Here is a 27278-nt window from a genome sequence, read left to right as displayed (position 1 = left end):
ATAAAACTAAAAAAAATAAATTTATATTCTTACTATGAGTAGGTTTGTCCTACATCACCAACTCATTTGCCGGGCTAGCAATCTGTTCTACTTCTATACTGAGCTTGTTGATAGTCGCTATTAACAGTAGTAAGGTTTCTCCTTGCCTAGCCTTGTGAGTCTTGCTTATTTTGGATTCATCATGAAATATTTAAGAAGCAAGCATGTATATAAATAAGGATCGTTCAAGAAACCCTAGACCTCCTTGTGAAAATTCGCCAATATTGTTCAAAATCGGAGTTACTTATGAATCTTTATTTATCAAAGCTTTATAAACAAAAAGACAATGATTATTCCTAAAGGCAAGCAACTCTCAGCGTGAAAAAGGTAAAGTGGCCAACAACTCCTAACAACTCCTAACGACTCCTAGACTAAGGTGGCGTTTATTTTTTTATCTGAAATCTGAATAGACCTGAATTAATCTGAATTCTGAATAAATCTGAATCTCTGAATTTGAATAATATGTTTGTTTTTTTATCTGAATCTCAAAAAATAAGTATTAAGTTGTTTTTTTTTCAACTTGAAAAGCTGAAAATATGTACTTTTACATTTGTATCCTTATTAAATTTGAATGTCAAATAAATAATAAATTAAATACTACAATATTTTAACATTTATAAGTAAAACTATATTCAAGTGAATATATAATTATTTTAGAATTTTAATATATAAAATACCATAAATTTTAAATTTTATCGTATATAATATAAGAAAGAAAAAATAGGGAAATTTTTATGTGGGGTAAATGTTTATGGGTGAGTTTTGGGATAGACATAAAAAATAAATTATAAAGTAGGGATATTTTTTACATTAGCAAAACTTAATTCAGATTTCTCTATTAAGTAAAAAGTCAAAAAAAATGGCTTATTTTATTAAGTCAAAATTATCTAAAAAGTCTCATTAAGTTATAAAAACAAACACCTCTAATTAACTTAAATAATTAAGTTAAGTCACTTTAAGTCATTAAGTTAAAAAACAAACGCCACCTAAGTCCACCACTTGACTAGGTTCAATATAATCGACACTGAAATAAATTATTCACAGCAAAACAAAATAACTACTTAATTTTTTTTTTGGTTTTGACCACGAAGTATCCTGGGGAGGGCCCCAACTGTGGGAGGCACCTTTAAGCCCGTACCACAACCCATACTAGAAGTCCCCGCTCGAACCGAGAGGCACAGGTTCTCCCAACAAAGGCGACTTTCCTGCGACTCGAACTGGGGCGCAAACTCAATCAAATCACTTAAGGAGACTCCATTGCCAGTGGAGCCAACACTTTGTTGGTAACAAAGTGTAATGACACGCAACAATTCCCCTCATCTTGAAAACAACCCTACGCTAACAATTTCCATTTCTTCATCTGCATCACTATCATTGAAATTGTTGGGGAAAAATTAGGTTTTTAAATTTTTTATAAAACCTTTTGAAGATCGCTCTCATATAATATATAAGAATTTGTATTCTAGAAATTCTACCTTGAAAATCCGAGTTGGCTTTTTCCGCTAAAGTGATTTAGGCTCCTAGATCACGATCCGCCACCACCACTCCTTTTGGATCACAATCCGTCACCACCACGCTTGTTAGATCACGAACTGTCACCAATGATATTCCAGGTTATGACTCAGGTTCGATCTGCACTTGACGTGTGAGCACCTTTATCACTACCAAAGCAATTAGCACGAGAAAATTTTTCTTTCAACAATAGAGAGAAAAATCTTTTTCTCTGATCTGTATAAAGTGGCTGCTCCCTTTTCTTTAGAGAAAATAAGCCTTTTATATCTCCCTTTAGTGAAAACCCTAGGCTCCAAATAATGCTCCAAAATAAAACTCACTTACTTTTCATTTAATAGGGGACCCACCATGTAAAATAACATAAGGCCCTTTACACATAAGCTAATTAAATGGAGCCTCCCACTAAATGATATATTTAGGCTTTTGACCCAAATAACTAGTTATCTTGCTTATTAGTCCAGTACTGGTGCAGTCAATTAAATGAGCTAACCCGGGGATCATTTGAGAACATACAATAGTGGCTACAATAATTAGGCCTGTAATTAAACTAGCCCAATTATTTAATTCCAAATCTACTCCACTAAAAGATTGGAACTGACTTCCATAATTGTATGCTCGAATAATAATTCGTCCCAAGCCACATTGATTTCTTTACTGCACAATTCTTTGTACCACATCGTTAATTAAATTGATATCTCAACTGTCCAATCAATTTAATAGCATCTTATTCCTTTATCCTTACTGGTTTTCTCTAATGATCATTTTCAACATACTAAATATGTTGACACACTCTGGCCAGAGAATTCTATGATCAAGTACCGAAAACCTATCAAGAGATGTGTTGTACAAATTCTATATTGTTAATCCATAACTCCAATACTCATAAATGTTCCCACCAAGATACCGGGTAATCTAGACTACAAGTATGTGTCATGCCCATTGGTAACTCAAATGGAATAACAATTACAATCATGAAATCATAATTAACTCAAGATTAAGATTACAGTAAAATCAATGCCTATGAGATTTAATAAGTCTGACAGTTATTATAAAGTTAATTAAATCTCATATGTGATCATGTTCAATGTAGTCGTACTACATCAATAAATTCATACATGATTAAGATAAATCATTCAATGAATTTATTACAGTCTATACCTAAATAAAGTGCCCAACTTTATTTATCAACTGCGAACAAAATTTATTTAATCATAAGATAACTTGTATTTATGTCTTCTGTGAATCCACATGGTGATCACATAAATACATATAAAATGATTAAATGGACTTTAATAAAAATATTAATGCAATTAAGATATTTGAATAAAATACCTCATTAATTTTAGTAATCAGAAAAAATATTTATTACAATTAAATAAACACATATGCTTTTAAAGAGCATATTTTCCCAACAAAAACAAGCCTGAATAATAAACAATTTTCCACAGCGTGTCCAATGTCCAAACCAATTTTTTCTTCATTGTTCAAGTGTAATGAATGGTTTCGACGGTTTTGTATGGTGGCTTATGGAGGCTTTATGGCGACAGATGGCTGCGTTTACGGTCTCTGGTTGTTGGGGACTACAGTGGTGGTGTAAATATTGACGGAAAAGGTTGGTGGTTTGGCAGCAGTGAGTGGGTGGAGAGCTCGCGGATTTGGGTGATTCGCGGACACTCTGCTGGTGGCTTGAAGGCGAGGTTGGCTGGAGTTTGGTAGGTGGTGGCTGGTGAGTTTGGTGGTAGTGTTGGGCGACGGTAGACGCTGGTGGAGTCGATGGTAGTGGTGGAAGAAGCCGACATTTGGGATTTTTTATTTTTGTTTTTCTTTGGTTGTTTTTCTAAGCGTGGATTCCATGAGATGGATGTGCGTAGTAGGAAAGTTGTGCAATTAGTATAGAACTGCTATAGTACCAATTGAAGAACTAAGGTAGTGGAAACGGATTCATGGGATAGATAAACACTAAATAACATTCTAATACTGAATCAAGCCAACGAAATGATAGGTTGATAAATACTAGATATCCTTCTAATAATAAACTAAGCTAGCGGATTAATAGTGTAAATAAACACTAGATATCATTATGGAGTGGAACTAAACAAAAGTGATCAAAATGGTTAAATTACGCTTTAATCGCTACATGATTAGATTTCATTCTAATTCAAATGATTGAATGAGATTTTAACGACGTTTTAAGCGAGATTAGAAAATGCTCTAATTGAAACGATTCTATAGGAGAGATTTTAATAGATGATTTCTAAAGAAATTATAAAAGAAGCATCTTTTAATAATCAAAAAGTTTGAAAATATTAACAAAACCTCCATATTTAGAATAGAGTAAACTTACTTTTTCAAGTTAACTTAAAAAGTGAAACTAATTCACAATAATAATATAAATAAAAGATTAGAACACATTCCATGATTGACTCTAATTAAAAATAAAAATATGAAAGTACCTAAATTATAAAATTATAAAATAACTTCCTAAATCATATGCTTATCAATTTAAACAAAAATAAAGGTATTGGGGCTAAAAAACTCAAAAGGGTTTTGGACAACTAGTACGACAGGTTAATCAATTCATGCATCTCTCAATACATATGGTTCATGGCTATAAAAGTTCCTTTAAAATAAAACAATTTTTTTTATTATAAAAGTTTCAATATTAAAAATTTGACAACCAATCAAAGAATGATACACGTCTCTCCCCTATTGGTAATCCGATTTTACTTTTATTTGATTATAAATAATAAAATTTAAAAAACTATATGAAAAGTTCAACAAATTATGCCACTAATTTGTAACCTTTTTTCATCCAAATTAATAGGTTTACCAACAAACATGTCATATGAATATATAAGTTCTTTAAAAAAAATGCTAATGAGTTTTTTTTCCCCTCTTTTCCTAAACATTAAGGATCAAAACGTCCTTTTCCCATAAACATCCACAATTTACAACATTAAACTTTACAACTCATTCGATAAATTAAGGAAAAATTAGTACACTCACTTCACCAACGAGCGGCATGTCACGCTGATTGTTGTTGGCTTGCTAACACGTTTGGATGACTTTGTAATTATTTTTATGATGAGCTACTTGCACCTTAACAAATATATTAATATATGTATTTTATTAATATATTATATAACTAAATTACCAATTATGTAAAATTTTACAATTATAGGCAATAGGCTTTTATACTTTTGACAATCATCTAACTCATCTACCAAAATTACAATCATTTTTCTCTTAATCTTAAGAATTTCTCTCTACATAAAATCTAATACTCAAAAAATTGCTTAAAAATCAATAAACATTATCAATTCTAAGCATTGGGACCTTATGGCATGATGATAATTATTATTCATTCTTGTACTAATTTTGTGCTACAATTAAATCAATGGTATAGATAAGAAACAAAATATATTCTTGTATGATAGCATCCATTTCTCGTGTATCTTTTGCTATTGCTTCTATTTCTCGAGTATCTTTTGCTGAGTTAGAGATTAGAGAGAGCGGTTGTGCTGCAATGACTAGAATATTTATAGGAAAAATCTTTGGGAAAAAAATCAATGAGTAATGGTTATTTACTTATATGGGTGAGGAAGCAAACGTTTCAATTAAAGAGTGTGTAAAATAAAATTTAGTTTTTTTCAAAATTTATTTTTATATTTCACAAATTACAATAATATAAGCCCAATATGGCACCTTTAATAGTTAGCACATTCGATAAAATTACAAGTACGAAAAAATTAATAATTTGGTCTCATTAAAAATAGCAATCAGAGCTCATTGGCACCTTGGGCGCATGAGTTCGAGTCCAGCGCTGGGATTCAACTCTCTTGTATAATAGGGGTCTATTTGTCTCCTCACATTGGAGTAGAATTGATCTCCCTCCTGTATTAATAGTGAAGGCAGATCTTCCTCTAATTTTAAATGAGGATAGATCTTTCTCTAGGTTTAAGTAGGAGTTGACCTTCGGGTTATGCTGTAATATATTTATTCAAAAGAATTTCGACTGATCTCTAATTATAAATACTAATAACTCATGATTATAATACATCAGTGTATAAAAAAAAAATTAGCAATCGGAGTTAAATGGCTCTTACTAATTTTTAAACCATTGCTTCCATTCATCAAAATCCATCTTATCAAACGGGATGTGCAAACATGACCACATTTCAAATTTTAAAGTACCTGCAACTGGTCAGCAGCTGGCAGTTGGGTATCATTTCCTTTGTTATGGGGCGCAGCAAACCGGCTAATTCAATTTTCACTCATATGTTCATGCTACACGTGGCAAGATCAGGAACGTATCTTGTCAAATGAAGGTCTTACAATTTTTTATAACATAGCATGGACAAGTCATATTTAACCTGTCTTGTGTCTTGTCGATAGCAGAAAGAAAGAAGTGAAAACCATATCTTATCAAATCAAGATCTGTCGTCACTTTTATTCTTCTGCAACATAATGAGGCCCCAGTTGTCAACCCTAACTTGTAAAGGTGGGCTGGTTGCCGATAATCATATCACATGGTTCTCCTTCATCTGTTGTCTGCCACAATAAACTAATAATATGAAAGAGTCAATGGCTAAACTTTGAGGTTACAAATTGGAATCCCACCCACTCCTTTGAGCCTCTAATTTCTTATCTCGAGTATATTATTGGATTTCGGTATATGTATCTTTCATAAATATAACAGGACAAATATATTTTAATATAAAATAAAAATTATAAGTTTTGCTATAATAAAATCGACGTAAGTTTAAATCAATAAATTTAACAGCACAAATAAACTTAATAAATTTTTAATTCTAACGTGTCGATACTCAGAAAAAAAAAAAAAAACCGAATCTAATGGCCCTATTTTATTGTTTCAAAAACTTTGTTTTATTTCTTTTCAATGCCGGGTCAATCTTAATGACTTTTTTTATTTTATTTTGAGTCTTATTCAGTGGTGGGGTCGGCATGAGAAAGGAAATTAAAAAATTTAACTTCCCCCCCCTGATGGGGCCGGCATGACAAAGGCTATTGAAAAAAGGGTTATATTGTAAGACCTTCATTTGACAAGATACGTTCCTGATCTTGCCACGTGTAGCATGAACATATGTGTGAAAATTGAATTAGCCGGTTTGCTGCGCCCCATAACAAAGGAAATGATACCCAACTGCCAGCTGCTGACCAGTTGCAGGTACTTTAAAATTTGAAATGTGGTCATGTTTGCACATCCAATTTGATAAGATGGATTTTGATGAATGGAAGCAATGGTTTAAAAATTAGTAAGAGCTATTTAACTCCGATTGCTATTTTTTTTTTTTATACACTGATATGTTATAATCATGAGTTATTAATATTTACAATTAGAGATCAGTCGAAATTTTTTTGAATAATTATATTACAGCATAATTTGAAGGTCAACCCTCACTTAAAACTAGAGAAAGATCTACCCTCACTTAAAACTAGAGAAAGATGTACATTCACTATTAATATAGGAGGGAGATCGATTCTACTTCAATATAAGGAGACAAATAGACCCCTATTATACAAGGAAGTTGAATCCCAGGACTGAACTCGAACCCATGCGCGCCCAAGGTGCCAATGGGCTCTGATTGCTATTTAATGAGACCAAATTATTAATTTTTTCGTACTTATAATTTTATCGAATGTGCTAACTATTAAAGGTGCCATATTGGGCTTATATTATTGTAATTTGTGAAATATAAAAATAAAATTTGAAAAAAAACTAAATTTTATTTTACACACTCTTTAATTGAAACGTTTGCTTCCTCGCCCATATAAGTAAATAACCATTACTCATTGATTTTTTTCCCAAAGATTTTTTTCCCAATTATTATAATAAGTATATAATAATTCATGAATTAAGTTGAATAAAATTAGTTCCTTACCTCATCAACAATATATTCATCTTCGGACAATTTGCTATTTCCTACTTTATTAGAAGATTATGCATCTACAAGTAACAAGTATATCAAGAAAAAAAATAGATGATTATAAGTTTGTAATGTATAACAGATATTATATTGTATTGAAGTAAAAATGCATTTTCATTCCATTAAATTTAGCACACAACCAATTTTCAGCACACATTAAAGCCTCCAACGTCTTTGGATGAAGTCTACTAAGATGTTATTTAGCACTTTGTATAATTACATTATTTTCCTTATATATTTTTTAGATTTAAATATTTTTTCAATTAAAAATATTTAAATAAACATTGTAGGTCTGACGGATATCCATGCGGGTATCCGTCATATATTAGGCTAATACCAAACTCACCCGCATCTAAATGCGGGTTTCAATTTGTAATAACAAATCCGCAGGCAACCCGCAAAATTATCCGCATCGGGCGGGTTTTGGCGAACAGATTTAGACAGATTTGCGGGCACAATTACCATCCATAATCTTGAGGTATAAGTGTTCTTAATTTTTTAGTATAGATACATTATTAAATCATATAATTTAATTGAGTCAATGTTTAATTTTACTATAAAATTATATTGTTTATATAAATTAATAATGTATCTCATTAAAAAAATAGAGCACCCTTCTACTCTACCAGCCCGATTTTCCCCTTTTTTTGACTTTTTTCCAATGGAGGGCCCACTGTCGGTAAGAGTTAATTTTTTCAAGGGTCCGCCTACGGCCTGGTTGTGAAATTTCATTCAGCACCCCAAATTTGATGTTATTTATATTATATTTATGAATACTATAAAACTTTCTGATTTGGCAAAATTTTGTTTAACCCCTTACACTCAATTTTATTTTATTGAAACTCTAGAGTACGAATTCACCCCCCTATAATTTTAAATTCTCAAAATAACCTCATTTAATTAAAAGTTTTAATTATTGTTAATTGAATTATAATTATAATTATTATTTTATTATAATCATAAATATATTTATATTTTTTAAATAGATTATTGTTATTATTAATAACAGGAATAAAAAGTATTCCAATTAATTAATCTATTAACAATAATTAATAATAATTTTTATTAAATTGTTAATAATAATAATAATTAACGATAATTATTATTAATAATTAATTTTTGAATAATAATAAAAATAAAAATGAAAATAAAAAATTATTATTATAATAAAAATTAATTAAGGATTTTATAGCAATTGGTTTACAATTTAACTCATTTTGATTTTGTTTCTAAAATAAAATAAATACATAAATGGTAATACAGCTCATTCTAATTACGATTTCTTCAGTTCAAGTAAATAAATTAAAATAATAATAATAATTATTATTATTTAATAATATATTTTCTCAAATATTTATTTTTAATTTAGTTTTTTTTTCTAACAACCAATATATTTTCATCGAGTTAGAATTGATCTACATCTTATTCTATTGTAAGATTTTAAAAAACATGTTTATTTTCAAAAGTTAAAAAAATCTACACACACACACACTCTCTCTCTCTCTCTCTCCAGAAAATGTTTCAGAGAAAAATAAAAAAATAAAAAAATAACATTATAATTTATTTACTTGAACTGAAGAAATCGTAATTAGAATAAGTTGTATTACCATTTATGTATTTATTTTATTTTAGAAAAAAAATCAGAATGAGTTAAATTGTAAACCAATTACTATAAAATTCTTAATTCATTTTTATTATAATTATTATTTTTTATTTTCATTATTATTGTTATTATTATTCAAAAATTAATTATTAATAATAATTATTGTTAATTATTATTATTATTAACAATTTAATAAAAATTATTATTAATTATTGTTAATAGATTAATTAATTGGAATACTTTTTATTCTTGTTATTAATAATAACAATAATCTATTTAAAAAATATAAATATATTTATGATTATAATAAAATAATAATTATAATTATAATTCAATTAATATTAATTAAATGAGGTTATTTTAAGAATTTAAAATTATAGAGGGCGAATTCGTACTCTAGGGTTTCAATAAAATAAAATTGAGTGTAAGGGGTTAAACAAAATTTTGCCAAATCAGAAAGTTTTATAATATTCATGAATATAATATAAATAACATTGAATATGGGGTGCTGGATGAAATTTCACAACCAGGCCGTAAGTTACATTGAATGTAACTTAGGCGGACCCGTTTTTATAATGTTTTCAATAGTTTATCAAGTTGTGTAAATCTCTCACACTGTTATCAACTCATCCCAAATTTTATACCTGAAATTTTAAATTTGAATATGAAAATTTACCTATATAGGGAGAGTCTTTCTCTAGTGACAATGCCCAATTTATTTTTTTTAAATGTGAATTTTGGGTTTCACAATGATGTCAAATATTTTTACACTATTGTAAAATGAATTTTTAGTAATTTACAATGATGTAAAAGAATTTGACATAGTTGTGAAATCTTAAATTCATATTTTTAAAAAATGCACTTGTGCACGCCTAAGAAATCTATGTTATTTTTTTTAATTTTTTACTGATATGGTCATTTTAACAAATTGAAGATGCTCTCATTAGAAAATGATTATATTATATTATATTATATTATATTATATATAAAATATAATATAAGTACTGATGGCTCAGAATTATGGACTTTATCAAAATCTAGAAAAATTATTAAAACATATGGTTTAATAGCATTATGTCATTATATTATTAAATTATATAATTTAATAGTTTTATCAAACATTAACAAATCTAGGATTTTGGATGGAGATATTTCTAATGTGTGTGTATGTGTACATGTATTAATGTAGCCCAGAAACCTGACTTTCTTAAAGTTTAGGAGATTACTAAGTTGTAAGTTTTAATAGTATAATGCTATTACAGTATCAAATCATATGATTTAATAACTTTTCCAAATTTTAATAAATTTAGAATCATGCTCGTTTAGAATATATTTATATATCTTTGGACTCCCGATAAACCTTCATGCCCCTATAATTGCATTCTTTTCTCAGCAAAACAGATAAGGAAATTCAAGAGAATATGGCTAATGAAAGGAGAGACGAAAGCTTTGCATATGCCAATCAACTGGTGACGGCTTCAGTGCTACCCATGACAATGCAAGCAATAATTGGGCTGGGAGTTTTTGAGATCATAGCCAAAGCTGGTCCTGGAGCAAAGCTCCCAGCTTCAGAGATTGCCGCTCAGTTGCCCGCCACCAAGAATAAAGACGCACCTATGATGCTGGATCGGATGCTCAGGCTTCTGGCTAGCCATAGTGTTGTTGAATGCTCAATTGATGATGCTGATGATTCTCAGAGACTATACGGTTTGAATGACGTTTCCAACTACTTTGTGCCTAATAAAGATGGTGTCTCATTCGGCCCTGTGTTGGCCTTAATTCAGGACAAGGTCTTTATGGACAGCTGGTTTGTCTACTCTCTCATTTTAATTCTCTGTAATTTTGTTTTTTAATTAGGGTAAAAATTCATGGGCTAATAATACAATCTCTCTCACTAAACCTTCAGATCCAATCACGCATGTCTTCTAAGTCTTAAATCATAATCAACTTCATAATCAACTTATTTGTAAATTCATTTTTGGTCATCGGAAAAGAAAAAAAAATTAATTATAAAAGAGATCATTAAAATGTCAAATGTATACTCTCAAACTTATAAATCATTAATAAATATACCTGTAGTCAAATCAATTAAAGAATGGATGAAATATTGTTGGTAGTGTTTTAATTACTTGCAGAGGAAACGAGGAAAAATGTTTTCTTTCGGGAGTGAAGGCATGGGTGTAATGTGAAAAAGACAATACTTTTTGTTCTATTTGAGAGCATTAATTGAGTGATGTTCTTTAGTTCAATAGAAATCCTTAAAGAAAAAAATACAAAAAGATTTCCATACTCTAAAGATTTGAGGAAAGGATGTCAAGACTTTTTTTATCATAAGATGCTTTAAAACTAATAATTAAAAAAATTGATTTTAAATTTTTTTAATAAATATAAATATAATATAAGTAATGTAATCTGTTTAGAAGACTAACAAAGTTAAAATATTTAAATATTTAAATATTTAAATATTTATATTTATTTTAATAATATATTTATATTTGTTGTAGAGATAATTGGGTTAAATACTTTTTAGAATTAAAAAAATCTCTCATACTAATAATGTTAAAATTATTATTTCACAAAATATTCAAAATAATTTAAATTTTAATACAATTATTTTAATATTATGTTTACATTTATTATAAAATTTAGTTTAATATAATAAAATATGTCTAATAGATTGTTAAAAATATTAAAATATTCTTAAATATTGAAATTATTTTAAAATATATATATTATTAAATTTATTTTAGTATTATATTTCTATTTATTATAAAACATTGAAGTCAATTTTTTTGGTTCAATAGAGAAAAGGGTATCATGATAAAAAAAAAGTCTTAGTATCCGTTGTTGAAAGCTCGAGAATCTTCATGACTATTTTCCCAAATCATGGGATGTAGATGTTCTTTTCCCACAAAAATATTCTAACTTTATCCATAGAATTTCATCAGTTAAAAGATTCTTTTGGGTGCTATAATCACATGCATGGAGAGAAAATAGAAATAAAATCTTTTAGGGAAAACAAAATAAAGGCAGGGACCTAGCTATATGTAAAGGTACTACAAACTACATATCTCCTAATTTGTGACGTTGCTAGAATTCTGTAACCCCTGGATCCTAATTTGTGACATTGTTAAAATTCAATATCCCATCCGGATGATAATATTACCCTATTTTCCGATTTTCTTTTTTATTGTCACAAAGTTGTATGTGACAATTATCAGTTAAGATATAACATAAAATTCTGGAAGAAAATGAAATCCTCTACTCATCTTGTATTTTAAGAATTTCATGACACGTACACATCATATATATAGTTTAAATGTATTCCTTTATTATTATTGTTTTTATCAATCACCAATCAATGTATCCAAAAACGTTAAGCCAAATGCAAAATGATGAGATGAATAGAGGATCGGGATCTGAATCCAATTCTAGACTGATTGATTAATTAGTCATATAGGTCCCAATTGAAAGAAGCTATTACTGAAGGAGGAGTTCCATTTGATCGAGTACATGGAACGCACGCTTTCGAGTATCCGGGATTGGACCCCAGGTTCAATGAAGTTTTCAACATAGCGATGTACAACTATACCAATTTGGTCATTCAGAAAATCCTTGAGGCGTACAAAGGTTTCGAGCACATACAGCAACTGGTTGATGTTGGTGGTTGCCTTGGCAATACCCTGAAAGCCATCACTTCCAAGTACCCCCACATTAAGGGCATCAATTTCGACTTGCCTCATGTTATACAGCATGCCCCAAAGTATCCTGGTATGAACTATTATCTATATTTATAATAATATAAGGGATTTGGGTAAGCGGCGTTTAAGTATTTTTTTTTAACGGGTCATCCCAATGTAAATACTGGAGCAGGAAGGAGGCCAATTAGGAAATTTATTTGGGTTTTGCTCAATCTCCTTTTTTTTCCCTTAAATGTCAATTGTTATGAAGAAATGTATATTATCAATTGGAAAATGGTAAAAAGACAAAAAGCTGAAAAAACAAATTGAAAAAAATCATTTAAACATACTCGATTTACAATATCTACAATTTACTGAAAAAACCAGATTCGATTTACTGTTGTTTTTGTTAACATTTTGTCTAAATTTTTTACCCAGATATCAGTGCTCTTATGAATTCTCTGTCCACCATACAACCAGATCCTAACCGAGGAAACTAAATTGTATGTATTACAGGTGTTGAGCACGTAGGGGGCGATATGTTTCAAAATGTTCCAAAAGGTGATGCCATTTTTATGAAGGTAAGTTTAATTTGACTTTAATTTTGAGATATTAGGTGTTCGATCCTTAAACAAATTTCATGATGCTTCAAATTTTGTAGTGGATACTCCACGATTGGAGTGATGAACATTGCTTGAAGTTGTTGAAGAATTGCTACAAAAGTATTCCAGAAGATGGAAAGGTAATTGTTGTGGAGGCAATACTTCCAGAACTGCCTGAGACTAGCACTCATTCAAAAATAAATTCCCAAGGTGATGTGCTCATGATGACTCAAAATCCAGGGGGAAAGGAGCGAACAAAGCATGAATTCACGACCTTGGCTACTGAAGCTGGATTTAGTGGCATCAGATTTGTATGCTTTTTTTACAATTATTGGGTTATTGAGTTCTACAAGTAGCGTGAAGAGAAGAAGTCAAAGTTTCTGTTGGTGTTTTCCTAAAGTTTAGCTACTTTCAGTTAAAATAAATCCTAGTCTTTAGGATATGCTTGTTACTACTTTCAAGTTGTTAGTTAGTGTTAGCACGTTGCTGCAGTGGCAAATGTGAGCTAATATTTCGCTTTTCTGTTATTATGTAAAGGCTATTTATAAAGCCTCAGTTTGTCCAATAAGATAATGAATCATTCCCACGATTATTGAGTTTCTTGTTGCTTTAGCTTTTGATTCTTAACATTGTGGTATCAGAGCCCCCACTGGGACATGAGAAAAAGAAAAAGCTGCAGCTTTGAGTGATTCGCAAACACAGTGAGAAAGAGAGATGACTAGTGAAGGGAATTTCGTTCAGCCAGCCATTCCTCGCTTTGTTGGTCACTATGACCATTGAAGCATGCTAATGGAGAATTTCCTGCGTTCAAAGGAATATTGGGGACTGGTGGAGACTGGCTATGATGAGCCAGCAAGTGGATCAGTACTCACGGATGCACAGCAAAAGATGACAGATGAGTTGAAGCTGAAAGATTTGAAAGTGAAGAATTACCTCTTCCAGGCCATTGATCGAACAATCCTTGACAACATTCTCAAGAAGGATATTGCCAAAGAAATTTGGGATGCCATGAAGAAAAAGTTCGAAGGGAATGCAAGGGTCAAGAAGTCTCAACTTCAAGCTCTTCGACGAGAATTTGAAACTCTAGAGATGAAGTCCGGTGAAGAAGTGATAGAGTACTTCTCTAGAGTCATGACTGTGGCAAACAAGATGCGAGTGTATGGAGAAGATATGCAGGATGTAAAGATTGTAGAGAAAATTCTGCGTACTCTCACAGAGAAATTCAACTACATTGTTTGCTCCATTGAGGAGTCAAAGGACATTGATAGTCTTTCTGTGGATGAACTTCAGAGCTCTTTAATTGTACATGAGCAGAAGTTTCGAAGAATTAGTGGTGAAGAACAGGTCTTGAAGGTTGCATTTGAAGAAGGAAGAGGTAGAGGTGAAAGAGGACGAGGTCAAGGCGTTTCCAGGGGCAGAGGAAGAGGAAGAGGCAGGCAAACATATAACAAAGCTAATGTGGAGTGCTACAATTGTCACAAACTTGGACACTATCAATTTGAGTGTCCAAGCTGGGATAAGGAAGCAAATTGTGCTGAATTAGACGAGGAAGAAATGTTACTCATGACTTATGTGGAAACGAATGGAGCTCGAAGAGAAGATGTTTGGTTTTTTGACTCGGGGTGTAGCAATCACATGAGTGGTGACAAGAGCTTGTTTTGCGATTTCGATGAAAGTTTCAAGCATACAGTGAAGCTGGGAAATAATACAAGAATGGAGGTGACAGGTAGAGGCAATGTGAGACTAAAAGTAAAAGGTACTACTCATGTTGTTAGTGAAGTTTATTATGTACTGGAATTGAGAAATAATTTGCTGAGCATTGGACAACTTCAAGAAAGGGGTCTAGCAATTGTCACTCAACATGGAAAGCTCAAGATGTATCATCCAGAGAAAGGGTTGATTGTAACAACTGATATGACAACAAATCGGATGTTTATGATGATTGTAAGTTTTCTACCGCAAAGAGCAATTACTCAAACATCATCTTGTCTCTATACTCGTACACAAGATATGGCGCATCTGTGGCATCGTCGCTACGGATACTTGAGCTACAAAGGATTAAGGACATTGCAGTATAAAAAGATGGTAGAAGGTATGCCCCACTTTGATGCTCCATCAAGAGTGTGTGAAGGTTGTCTGACTGGGAAGCAAAATAGGGATACAATTCCAAGAAAGAGCAATTGGAGGGCTACTGAAAAGCTTCAGCTCATTCATGCCGATCTCTGCGGTCCAATTTATCCAATCTCCAATAGCAAGAAGAGATACCTTTTATGTTTTATTGACGATTTTTCTAGAAAAGCATGGATTTATTTTTTAGTAGAAAAGTCAGAAGCATTGAACTTATTCAAACATTTTAAGAATCATGTTGAGAAAAAAGTAGGGGGATATATTAAATGTTTGAGAACAGATCGAGGAGAGTTCACATCCTCTGAATTCAATGAGTTTTGCTCCCAGCATGGTATCAAAAGACAATTGACCGCAGCCTATACTCCTCAATAAAACGGAGTAGTCGAGCGGAAGAATCGAACAGTGATGAACATGGTTCGATGTATGTTATATGAAAAAAAACTCCCTAAGACATTTTGGCCAGAAGCGGTGAATTGGGCATTCTATGTCCTAAATCGATGTCCAACATTAGCTGTGATGAATCAAACTCCCGAAGAAGCTTGGAGTGGAAGAAAACCTTCAGTGGAGCACTTTAGGATTTTCGAATGTGTGGCTCATGTGCATGTTCCAGAGGCGAAAAGAAAAAAGCTAGATGCTAGGAGTATCACTTGTGTACTTTTAGGAGTGAGTGAAGACTCTAAAGCATATAGACTCTATGATCATGTTGCCAAGAAAATTATAATTAGTAGGGATGTGGTCTTTGAAGAAAACAAGTCTTGGAATTGGGATAAAAGTTATGAAGAGCAAATGGTGGTCGAATTGAATTGTGGAAATGAAGAAGATAATGAGATAACAGACGCAGAAAATAAGGCAGTAGTGAGTGAAGAGGAACAAGAAGTCATTGAACCGGGTAGCAGTTCTCAAAATGGTGAAAATGAAAGACGAAACAGAAAACCTCCTGTATGGATGAGAGATTATGTAATTGGGAAAAGCCGTTCAAAGGAAAAAGAAGATGCAAATGTCAATTTGGTTTTGTTTACTTCAGCAGATCCAATGCATTTTGAGGAGGCCGTGAAGCATGACAAGTGGAGGATGGCCATGGACATGGAGATCAAGGCAATAGAGAAACACAATACTTGGGAGCTCACCAATTTACCTACTGGTGCAAAAAAGATAGGTTTGAAATGGGTATATAAGACTAAGCTCAAGGAAAACGGAGAGTTAGACAAATTCAAAGCTAGGTTGGTAGCTAAAGGATATGTGCAGCAACAAGGGATTGACTACACAGAGGTCTTTGCACCGGTTGCGAGGATGGATACCGTAAGGATGATTATGGCTCTAGCAGCTCAGAAAGGATGGAATGTCTATCAACTTGATGTTAAATCTGCGTTCCTGCATGGAGAACTCAAGGAAGAGGTGTACGTAGAGCAACCAAGGGGTTATGAGTTGGAGAAATATCCTCAGAAGGTGTACAAATTGAAGAAGTCCTTATATGGACTGAAACAAGCTCCACGAGCGTATTGAAGCACATTTTGTGAGTCAAGGATTCGAAAAGTGCTACAGCGAGCAAACTCTATTCATCAAGACAAAAGAAGGAGGTAAAATTCTAATTGTCAGTTTATATGTAGATGATTTAATATTTACTGACAATGATGAAATAATGTTTGCTGAGTTCAAGAGTTTGTTGAAAAGTCAGCCCACAAAGCTTATTTTCACACGGTTTTTTCTTGACAAATTAGAGGTTGGTGGCACAAATATTTGACAAGTTGTTCCCATGCATGCATTCAACTTTGGAGAAGAAAATTTGAAGACAAATTCATAAGGTAGGTGCCTAATTTATGTTGACAATTTTGTTGGGGTTGGTGCAATAGTGCACCCCATTTTTCCTTATAAATAGAGACAATTCCTCATTTGTTAATCATCCCAATTTGAGAGAAGTAGAGAGCAATTGCAAGTGAGTTCTTTGAGAGAATTTGAGAGAGCTTTCACTTGAGTGTTCTAGTGAGGTTCCATTTGGGTGTATTGGGGTTGTGGGTTTTGTGAGTTTTTCCCACTTTTGTAAATTCCAATTTGTTAGTAAAATTATTTCCAATTTTTGCCCGTGGACGTAGGCATTACGCCGAACCACGTAATTTATTGTGTCCTATTTTCTTTGCATTTATTTATCACCACATTTATATTTCTCCAGAAGTTACAATATTAGTAATTGCTCAACCCACGTTTCCGCAACAAGTGGTATTAGAGCCGACGGTTCGTACTTGGGGGGATACGGTACTATTCACGTATACGATACTGTTCATGTATACGGTACTATTCTTATATACGGTACTGTTCACAAATACGGTGGAGACAATCATTTATACTTGGGAGACAGTCTATTGTAAGTAGTGTGTATTTTTGCATGTCTAGGAAAGTTCTATCAACAAAGGCGATAAGAGTCTAAGGATTATGGTTTTTAATTGGGACCGAGTTCCCGTCCAGTCTCCTGGGAACTTTACTGGTGCATTTATTCATGCGAAATAAACATCATAGAGGCTGTTTTTTAAGTGTAAATAGTTGTTGAAGAAACTGATCATTTGAGATAAAAAGGATGGCAGAGGCATCGTCGTTGTCTTCATCAGTGAGAACTACTGTAACTAATGCAAAGTTTGAAGTGGAGAAATTCGATGGTACCAATAATTTTGGTATGTGGGAATGTGAGGTGTTGGATGTCTTATGTCAACAAGAGTTGGACGTTGCTCTTGAAGAAAAGCCTGACGTGATGGATGACAAGGAGTGGATAAAAATCAATAGACAGGCATGTGGTACTATTCGCCTATGTCTGGCTAAAGATCATAAATACTCTGTCATGAGGGAGACATCGGCAAAGAAATTGTGGGAGACACTAGAAGAAAAGTATATGAAGAAAAGTCTTAAAAATAGGCTTTATATGAAAAAGAAACTCTATCGATTTACATATACACATGGCATGTCAATGAATGACCACGTGAACTCATTCAACAAGATATTAGTGGATTTGCTAAATCTGGATGAGAGATTTAAAGATGAAGATAAGGCACTGTTGTTGTTGAATTCACTTCCTGATGAATATGATCATCTCACCATTACTTTGCTTAATGGGAAGGACAATGTCACGTTCGATGCTGTATGCAGTGCATTGTACAACTCTGAGACCAGAAAGAAAGATAGAAAGGATCACAGAGATACAGTTACAGAAGCACTGACAGCGAGAGGTCATTCGCAAAGCCGCAAACCTGGAAAAAGGAACAAGTCTAAAGGGAGACCTGCCAAAGATGAATGTGCTTTTTGTCGCGAGAAAGGGCATTGGAAAAAGAATTGTTCTAAGTTACAAAAGGGGAAGGCTACTTCTGATGCATGTGTAGCAGAGCATGATAAGGAGTCAGACTTTAGTCTGGTTGGCATGACATTGATATGTCACTCAGATGAGTGGATTTTGGATTCAGGTTGTACTTATCATATGTGTCCTAACAAGGGCTGATTTTCTAACTTCAAGGAGCTAGACGGTGGAGTTATTTTTATGGGCAATGACAATGCTTGTAAAACCATGGGAATAGGTACAATCCAATTAAAGAATCATAATAGCTCAATCCAAGTTTTGATAGATGTTCGCTATGTACCAAGCTTGAAGAAAAATCTCATCTCATTAGGAGTCCTAGAATCTAAAGGGCTCACAATCACTTTAAGAGATAGATTGTTGAAGGTAGTAGCTGGGGTGCTAACGGTAATGAAAGGCACAAGAAGAAATAACTTGTACTATTTCCAAGGAAGTACAGTTATTGGATCAGCATCAACAATTTCTGAAAAAGATGCAGATTCAGAAGCAACCAAGTTGTGGCATATGCGTTTGAGACATGCTAGTGAAAAAACTTTGTAAACTTTAGCGAAGCAAGGCTCATTGAAAGGTACAAATTCTTGCAAATTAGAATTTTGTGAACATTGTGTTCTAGGCAAGCAGACAAGGGTAAAGTTTGGTTCATCAATTCACGACACAAAAGGAATTCTGGACTATGTTCACAGTGATGTGTGGGGACTTACCAAAACATCTTCTTTGGGAGGTATGCACTATTTTGTTACTTTTGTTGATGATTATTCAAGAAAAGTGTGGGTGTATTTGATGAAGAACAAAAATGAAGTTTTGGGCATATTTCTGAAATGGAAGAAAATGGTCGAGACTCAGACTGGTCGAAAGATCAAAAGACTTCGCTCAGACAATGGTGGTGAGTACAAGAATGATCCATTTCTTCAAATATGTCAAGATAAGGGTATTGTGCAACATTTCACTGTTCGAGATACACCACAACAGAATGGAGTGGCAGAACGCATGAACCGGACTATACTGGAGAAAGTTCAGTGTATGTTGTCCAATGCTGGATTGGGCAAAGAGTTTTGGGCTGAGGCAGTTGTATATGCGTGCCATCTGATCAACCGTTTGCCATCAACTGCAATTGAGGGCAGAACACCCATGGAGATGTGGACTGGTAAACCTGCTACTGATTATAATTCTTTACATATTTTTGGTTCCACTGCTTATTATCATGTAAAAGAATCTAAGTTAGACCCAAGAGCAAAGAAAGCATTGTTCATGGGCATAACTGGTGGAGTAAAAAGATACTGTCTCTGGTGTCCTGTTACGAAGAAGATTATTTTCAGCAGAGATGTAACTTTTGATGAATCAACCATGTTAAAACAAAAGGATTCTCAAGAGGATGACAAGACCAGTAGCACTTTGCAGCAGGTGGAGTTTGAAAAAGTTAAAGCTGATCCAGCTGGTGTCGATGAGATGGATAGTGGTTCTCCATCGACCGAAAATGATGAAGAGGTTCTGACCCAGGAACCTTCACAGCAACATGATTCAATTGCATATAGAAGGCCACACAGAGAGATTCGCAGACCTGCTCGCTTTGTTGATATGGTGGCCTATGCACTTCCAATTGTAGATGATGATGTTCCTTCCACTTACAAAGAAGCAGTAAGTAATCCAGAAAGTATACAGTGGAAGAAAGCAATGAACGAAGAAATGCAGTCTCTTCACAAAAATGAAAGTTGGGAGTTAGTTACACTGCCCAAGGAAAAGAAGGCAATTGGGTGCAAATGGGTATATGAAAAAAAAAAAAGGATTTCCTCGTAAAAATGAAATTCGATACAAGGCTAGATTGATAGCGAAGGGTTACACTCAGAAGGAAGGAATAGACTACAATGAGGTATTTTCTCCAGTTGTGAAACATTCGTCTATTCGAATTTTGCTAGCCATGGTTGCGCAATTTAATCTTGAACTAGTTCAACTTGATGTAAAAACTGTATTTTTACACGGTGATTTGGAAGAAGAAATCTACATGACTCAGCCAGATGGATACAAGGTTGCTGGAAAAGAAAATTGGGTTTGCAAATTGACAAAGTCGCTTTATGGGTTGAAACAATCTCCGAGGCAGTGGTACAAGCGATTTGATCAATTTATGAAAGGGCAAAGGTACACAAGAAACAAATTTGATCATTGTGTGTATTTTCGTAAGCTACAAGAAGGATATTTCATTTATTTGCTATTGTATGTCGATGATATGCTAATAGCATCGAAGAGCAAATATGAGATAAAAAAGTTGAAAACTCAACTCAACCAAGAGTTTGAGATGAAAGATCTGGGTGAAGCTAAGAAGATTCTTAGCATGGAGATATGTAGAGATAGAGCTCGTGGCAAAGTAAGCTTGTCTCAGAAGCAATATTTGAAGAAGGTACTACAACAGTTTGGTATGACTGAGCAGACAAAACCTGTAAGTACCCCGTTGGCTTCTCATTTCAAGCTTTCTGCACAATTATCTCCTCCAACAGATGCAGAACGAGAATACATGTTACAAGTTCCGTATTCAAATGCAGTGGGTAGCTTGATGTATGCAATGGTGTGTACAAAGCCTGACATTTCACATGCACTCGGTATAGTGAACAGATATATGCATAATCCTGGTAAAGGACATTGGAAAGCTATAAAATGGATTCTACGGTACATTCAGAAGACCGTGGATATTGGTTTACTGTTTGAAAGAGACGATACACTTGGTCAAGGTGTGATCGGGTACGTTGATTCTGATTATGCTAGTGATTTGGACAAAAGACGGTCAACCACCGGATATGTATTTACTTTTGCTGGAGGGCCAATTAGTTGGAAGTCTACACTACAGTCTACAGTTGCACTGTTGACCACAGAGGCCGAGTACATGGCAATTACAAAGGCTGTTAAAGAGGCTATTTGGTTACAAGGTTTGCTTGAAAACTTGGGATTGGCACAGAAGCACATTAATGTGTATTGCGATAGTTAGAGTGCTATTCACTTAACGAAGAACCAAGTTTATCATGCGTGTACGAAGCACATCGATGTACGATTTCACTTTGTGCGGGAAATTGTTAATGAGGGGAAGATTCTTCTTCAGAAAATCAAGACTGCAGAGAATCCCGCAGATATGTTGACTGAGGTGGTGACGACGATCAAGTTTGAGCATTGTCTAAACTTGATCAACATCCTACAAGTTTAAAAGCAGCTAGAGAAGGCAGAAACTGGAAGGTAGTTTGTTGATAGTCGGCTCAGATTTACTAAATTTTCGCCGAGGTGGAGAATTGTTGAAAAGTCAGCCCACAAAGCTTATTTTCACACGGTTTTTTCTTGACAAATTGGAGGTTGGTGGCACAAATATTTGACAAGTTGTTGCCATGCATGCATTCAACTTTGGAGAAGCAAATTTGAAGACAAATTCATAAGGTAGGTGCCTAATTTATGTTGACAATTTTGTTGGGGTTGGTGCAATAGTGCACCCCATTTTTCCTTATAAATAGAGACAATTCCTCATTTGTTAATCATCCCAATTTGAGAGAAGTAGAGAGCAATTGCAAGTGAGTTCTTTGAGAGAATTTGAGAGAGCTTTCACTTGAGTGTTCTAGTGAGGTTCCATTTGGGTGTATTGGGGTTGTGGGTTTTGTGAGTTTTTTCCACTTTTGTAAATTCCAATTTGTTAGTAAAATTATTTCCAATTTTTGCCCGTGGACGTAGGCATTACGCCGAACCACGTAATTTATTGTGTCCTATTTTCTTTGCATTTGTTTATCACCACATTTATATTTCTCCAGAAGTTACAATATTAGTAATTGCTCAACCCACGTTTCCGCAATACAGTTCTATGTTAAAAGAATTTGACATGACTGATTTGGGAAGAATGAGATACTTTCTTGGTATTGAAGTGTTGCAAACGTCAGATGGAATTTACATGTACCAAAGAAAGTATGCACTGGAGGTATTGAGAAAATTTAAAATGGAGAACTGTAACTTGGTTTACAACCCTATAGTCCCAGGTTGCAGGTTGTTTAAGGAGTAAAATGGAGTTCAAGTTGATGAGACTTTGTACAAGCAAATGGTGGGATGTCTCATGTATCTCACAGCTACAAGACCGGATTTAATATATGCTGTGAGCTTGGTAAGCAGGTACATGTCAAAACCAACTGAATTGCATATGTTGGCAGTCAAAAGGATCATGAGGTACTTGAAAGGAACAATAGAGCTTGGAGTTTTTTACAAAAAAAGGAGGAAATGAAGGTCTGGTTGGGTATACAGACAGTAATTATACAGGGGATTTGAATGATCGCAAGAGCACATCAAGTTATGTGTTTATGCTAGGTTCAGGAGCTGTGGCTTGGTCCTCGAAAAAACAACCAATTGTTACTCTATCCACCACAAAGGCAGAGTTCGTAGCTGGAGCTGCATGTGCAAGTCAAGCCATATGGATGAAGAGGATATTTGAGAAGCTGAGTTTGGAGGAAAGTAAGTGTACTACGATTTATTGTGATAACAGTTCCACTATTCAGTTATCCAAAAATCCAATACTTCATGGTCGAAGCAAACACATTGATGTGTGCTTCCATTTCCTTCGTGATTTAACTCGAGATGGAGTTGTTGAATTGGTATATTGTGGGACTAAAGATCAGTTGGCAAATGTGATGACAAAGCCCCTTACTGTGGATGTTTTCCAGAAATTCAGAAGTCAACTAGGAGTTTGTCAGGTTCCTGAGATAAACTAGTTGGGAACTAGTTTAAGGGAGGGAATGAAGAGAAGAAGTCAAAGTTTCTGTTGGTGTTTTCCTAAAGTTTAGCTGCTTTCAGTTAAAACAAATCCTAGTCTTTAGGATATGCTTGTTACTACTTTCAAGTTGTTAGTTAGTGTTAGCACGTTGATGCAGTGGCAAATGTGAGCTAATATTTCGCTTTTCTGTTATTATGTAAAGGCTATTTATAAAGCCTCAGTTTGTTCAATAAGATAATGAATCATTCCCACGATTATTGAGTTTCTTGTTGCTTTAGCTTTTGATTCTTAACATAGCGTGCGTGCGTGCCCACGAATTCTGAAGCAACTTTTTTATCATTATCTTTCTGTTAAGAATAAATGCTAAGTCAGCAGTTGAAGTCAGCTGGGATTTTCAGTGTAATGATGAGTCAGCAGCCAAGTTGTAAAACAGTTAAACAAGTTGTTATTTCCCTCCAAACTTACTCAGTAGGTTGTTATAGTTAGCGCGCTGGAAATGTACACACGAGTTTGTTGCAGTAGAAGTTTCCACACACAGCTATATTTATCAATGTACTCTCAATTCATTAGTAAGACTTACAAATAAGAATCCAGCGAACAAATTTTCTCTTTGAATCAATAAAATTTTCCATTCATTTTCTTATCAAACAAACAGAATCTAGAGAACTCCTTTTCTTTAATTCTTTCGATATGTACGTGAGCACGGTCGAGATATACTTTTTAATTGTGCTTCTATATGTTAACTACTAATAATTGTATTTGCTCAAATTAAAACCCAGATGAAAAGAGAATTTTAATCTTATATAAGTAAAGCATTAGACATGCACATGAATATGAATTTGTTTATTTTTTGTTAATTTTTTAAAATGATGGCATCAAAATTTACTTGCGATATTTAATAATTAATATTATGTCATTTATGCATTTATAACGCAATTCAAAATTTCATCACTTGTATATTTTAATCATTACTCGTCACACCTCCCTCACAACTGACATTGCGGTACATGTGCATCAATTTTTATTTATTTTTGAAAGAAGGGCATCAAACACTAACGCATAATTGACAAAAACAAAAAATAAAAAATGTACATTGTTACATGTCATTATATTAAGTTATTATTTTGTTTTGCTGTCAATAATCTATTTACGTTTCAATTATATAGGACATAGTATGGTAAGTGCTGGACTTAGTCTAAGGGTTGTTAGGAGTTGTTGGCCACTTAACACTTTTTCGTGCTGAGAGTTGCTTGGCTTTAGGAATAACCATTGTGTTTTCACAAGCGGTTGCTGGGTCTCTCGAAGAATCATGATTTATTGGGCAATGATATTCGGCCACCACGAGACCATAACGAAGCCAGAAACCCATGCTTTCTCTGCCGTTTCGAAGTTTTAAATTTGAAAATTAAAAATAGATTTTACCATTGAAAAATATTAAAATTAAATCTAAAGAATTTGAAAAATCCAAAATTCTTACCCGTCTCTCTCACTCGCTTGTCTCTCTCACTCGCTTGCTCTGTCTCTCTCTCATTCACCTTCCCTCTCACTCACCAGCTCTGTCTCTCTCACTCACCCGATCTGCCTCTCTCACTCACCCGATCTGCCTCTCTCACTCACCCGATCTGCCTCTCTCACTCACCCACTTGCGAGCTATTTCTCTCAGGCTGTTACTCACCCTCGAAACTTGTTGTCACGCCACGCCCATCGCCGACCAGCCCATCACCACGAGACCATAACGAAGCCAGAAACCCATGCTTTTTCTGCCGTTTCGAAGTTTTAAATTTGAAAATTAAAAATAGATTTTACCATTGAAAAATATTAAAATTAAATCTAAAGAATTTGAAAAATCCAAAATTCTTACCCGTCCCTCTCACTCGCTTGCTCTGTCTCTCTCTCATTCACCTTCCCTCTCACTCACCAGCTCTGTCTCTCTCACTCACCCGATCTGCCTCTCTCACTCACCCACTTGCGAGCTATTTCTCTCAGGCTGTTACTCACCCACGAAACTTGTTGTCACGCCACGCCCATCGCCGACCAGCCCATCACCGACATCGCTATCACGCCGTTCACGTCGCCGACCAGCCTTAGTTGACAGTGTGCTTGACGATTTTGGACCTTTTTCACCTACCTAGGTAATTACACTTAAACAAATGTTTCTACGTCAATCTTCCTAGCTTAAAGCGTAACTGAACTGGGCAATTGGTTGTTCATTTTTCTCTCACAATTGTAAGCATTGTATGCTGATTCAGCATCCAACAATGATCTGTAAGATTGGAATGAATCAAATACATATTTGCAACATATTTAGAGGAGGGTTAATGAAGCAATATATGCTTTATAGAAAATGAAGAACCTTAGAATGAAGCTGCAATTACTGGATTAGCAGAAGAAAATTAGGGAATTCTATGTGGTAAAGAACTTAATAATGCAGATAAGACCAAAAACAATTGCCTCAACTAAAGAATTCACAGAAACATGTGATATATCAAACTACCCAGAATATGTTTGAAGAACCACTTGAAAATCTTAATACACACCATATATGCAAACTTCAATTACCAAAAAAAAAAAAAAAAAGAATGCCAACAGACGTAAACATATATAAGCAAAAACAGAATTACAACCAAACCGTAAGCTTTAACATTTCACAAAGTATCACACTTCAAATAACTTATTTCTAGTAATTTTAAAATATAAATAGAAAAAAAATCCAAAATCCAAGTACTTTGCTAAGCAAAGTATCACATACAAGGTTTCATAAAGTCCGTGTCAAAAGAATTTCTTTGACTGATTAAATATACTAATTTTAGGTGACAATAATCTAATAATATTAAACTAAATTAACTTAATTTCGCGATCAAAAATTCAAAAAACGCATAGAATTACGGATCAGGTCTAATTAACAATCAAACGTAGGCACGTAGCAACCCAGATGCATTTATGCCAAAAAGAATGTTCATAAGACTACACAAAACCACCCAAAAAAAATTATAAAATAATAAAAGCAACGGCTGCGACCCGTATGTGAATTAGATAAATAGATTTTGCCAGAACAAGAAACACAACAAAACAAAGAGAATAAATCAATCCAGGGCATAAATAGATTGAACAAAAAAGGGCAAGATCAGAGAAGAAACTGACCCACGACACTGGATCCTCCTCAGCCTAGCGTCATGGTTGCGGTTTTGATGATGCGTTAGCTGAGATCTGAGCAAAATATTGACAGCAAGCTTGTGGGTGAGTGAGAGGGGAACGAGCTTCGTGGGTGAGAGTAAGAGGGACAGAGCGGGTGAGTCAAAGAGAGAGGCGGTGAGCGAGGGGAGGGATAAGAATTTAGATTTTTTAATATCTTTTGATTAGCTTTTATTATTTTTTAATGGTAAAATTTATTTTTAATTTTCAAATCTAAAACTTCAAAACGGCACATAAGTATGTCGTTTTTGGCTTCCCTCTGGAATGAGGGTGGCCGAATATTATTTTCCTGATTTATTTACTTGCTTGCTTCTTAAATATTTCGTCCTGAATCCAAAATAGGCAGCTCTCACAAGGCTACTTCCATTTCAGCTAGCTGTACCATATGTACGGTCCATCTATGGTGCCTAATTTTTTAAACGAAATTTACTCTATGTTTTTTTTTTCTTATTCGCATCAAGAGAAAATTTTAGTTTGAAAATGATAGTCACAAATGTAGTGTGTAAACGATAATAAGT

At 33.8% G+C, this 27278-nt stretch overlaps 1 protein-coding gene and 1 long non-coding RNA gene across 3 annotated transcripts; one reads left to right on the top strand and one right to left on the bottom strand.

Moving 5' to 3' along the window:
- Window positions 1–10422: 10422 nt before the first annotated feature.
- LOC102626016 (caffeic acid 3-O-methyltransferase-like) lies at window positions 10423–13976 on the top strand. 2 transcript variants are annotated; one of them, XM_052437003.1, is made up of 5 exons: window positions 10423–10909; window positions 12563–12873; window positions 13299–13363; window positions 13444–13524; window positions 13625–13976. In XM_052437003.1, the coding sequence occupies exons 1-5, from the start codon at window positions 10524–10526 to the stop codon at window positions 13787–13789; spliced, it is 1008 nt and encodes a 335-aa protein (XP_052292963.1). In that variant the 5' UTR covers window positions 10423–10523; the 3' UTR covers window positions 13790–13976. The 2 variants fall into 2 exon arrangements, with proteins under 2 accessions (XP_052292963.1, XP_052292962.1); XM_052437002.1 differs by having other exon boundaries at window positions 10426–10909; window positions 13444–13976.
- Window positions 13977–24566: 10590 nt separating this feature from the next.
- On the bottom strand, window positions 24567–26907 carry LOC127901063 (uncharacterized). The gene is made up of 4 exons (XR_008053101.1): window positions 26710–26907; window positions 25430–25831; window positions 25046–25328; window positions 24567–24944 (listed from the first exon to the last, which is right to left on the bottom strand). It is a non-coding gene; the product is annotated as an uncharacterized LOC127901063 (long non-coding RNA).
- Between the last annotated feature and the right edge of the window lie 371 nt (window positions 26908–27278).

Source organism: Citrus sinensis, chromosome 3 (genome assembly GCF_022201045.2).
Source record: "Citrus sinensis cultivar Valencia sweet orange chromosome 3, DVS_A1.0, whole genome shotgun sequence".
Classification (NCBI taxonomy): domain Eukaryota; kingdom Viridiplantae; phylum Streptophyta; class Magnoliopsida; order Sapindales; family Rutaceae; genus Citrus; species Citrus sinensis.
This window is presented reverse-complemented; position numbering and strand designations above follow the sequence as displayed.

What these genes read in the sequence shown, in the direction of transcription:
- LOC102626016 (XM_052437002.1), top strand. Translation starts at nt 10,524, where the DNA reads ATGGCTAATGAAAGGAGAGACGAAAGCTTTGCATATGCCAATCAACTG. An exon ending in GCATGCCCCAAAGTATCCTG is followed by an intron (nt 12,874 to 13,298) that starts GTATGAACTATT and finishes TATGTATTACAG; the next exon opens with GTGTTGAGCACGTAGGGGGC. An exon ending in GTGATGCCATTTTTATGAAG is followed by an intron (nt 13,364 to 13,443) that starts GTAAGTTTAATT and finishes CAAATTTTGTAG; the next exon opens with TGGATACTCCACGATTGGAG.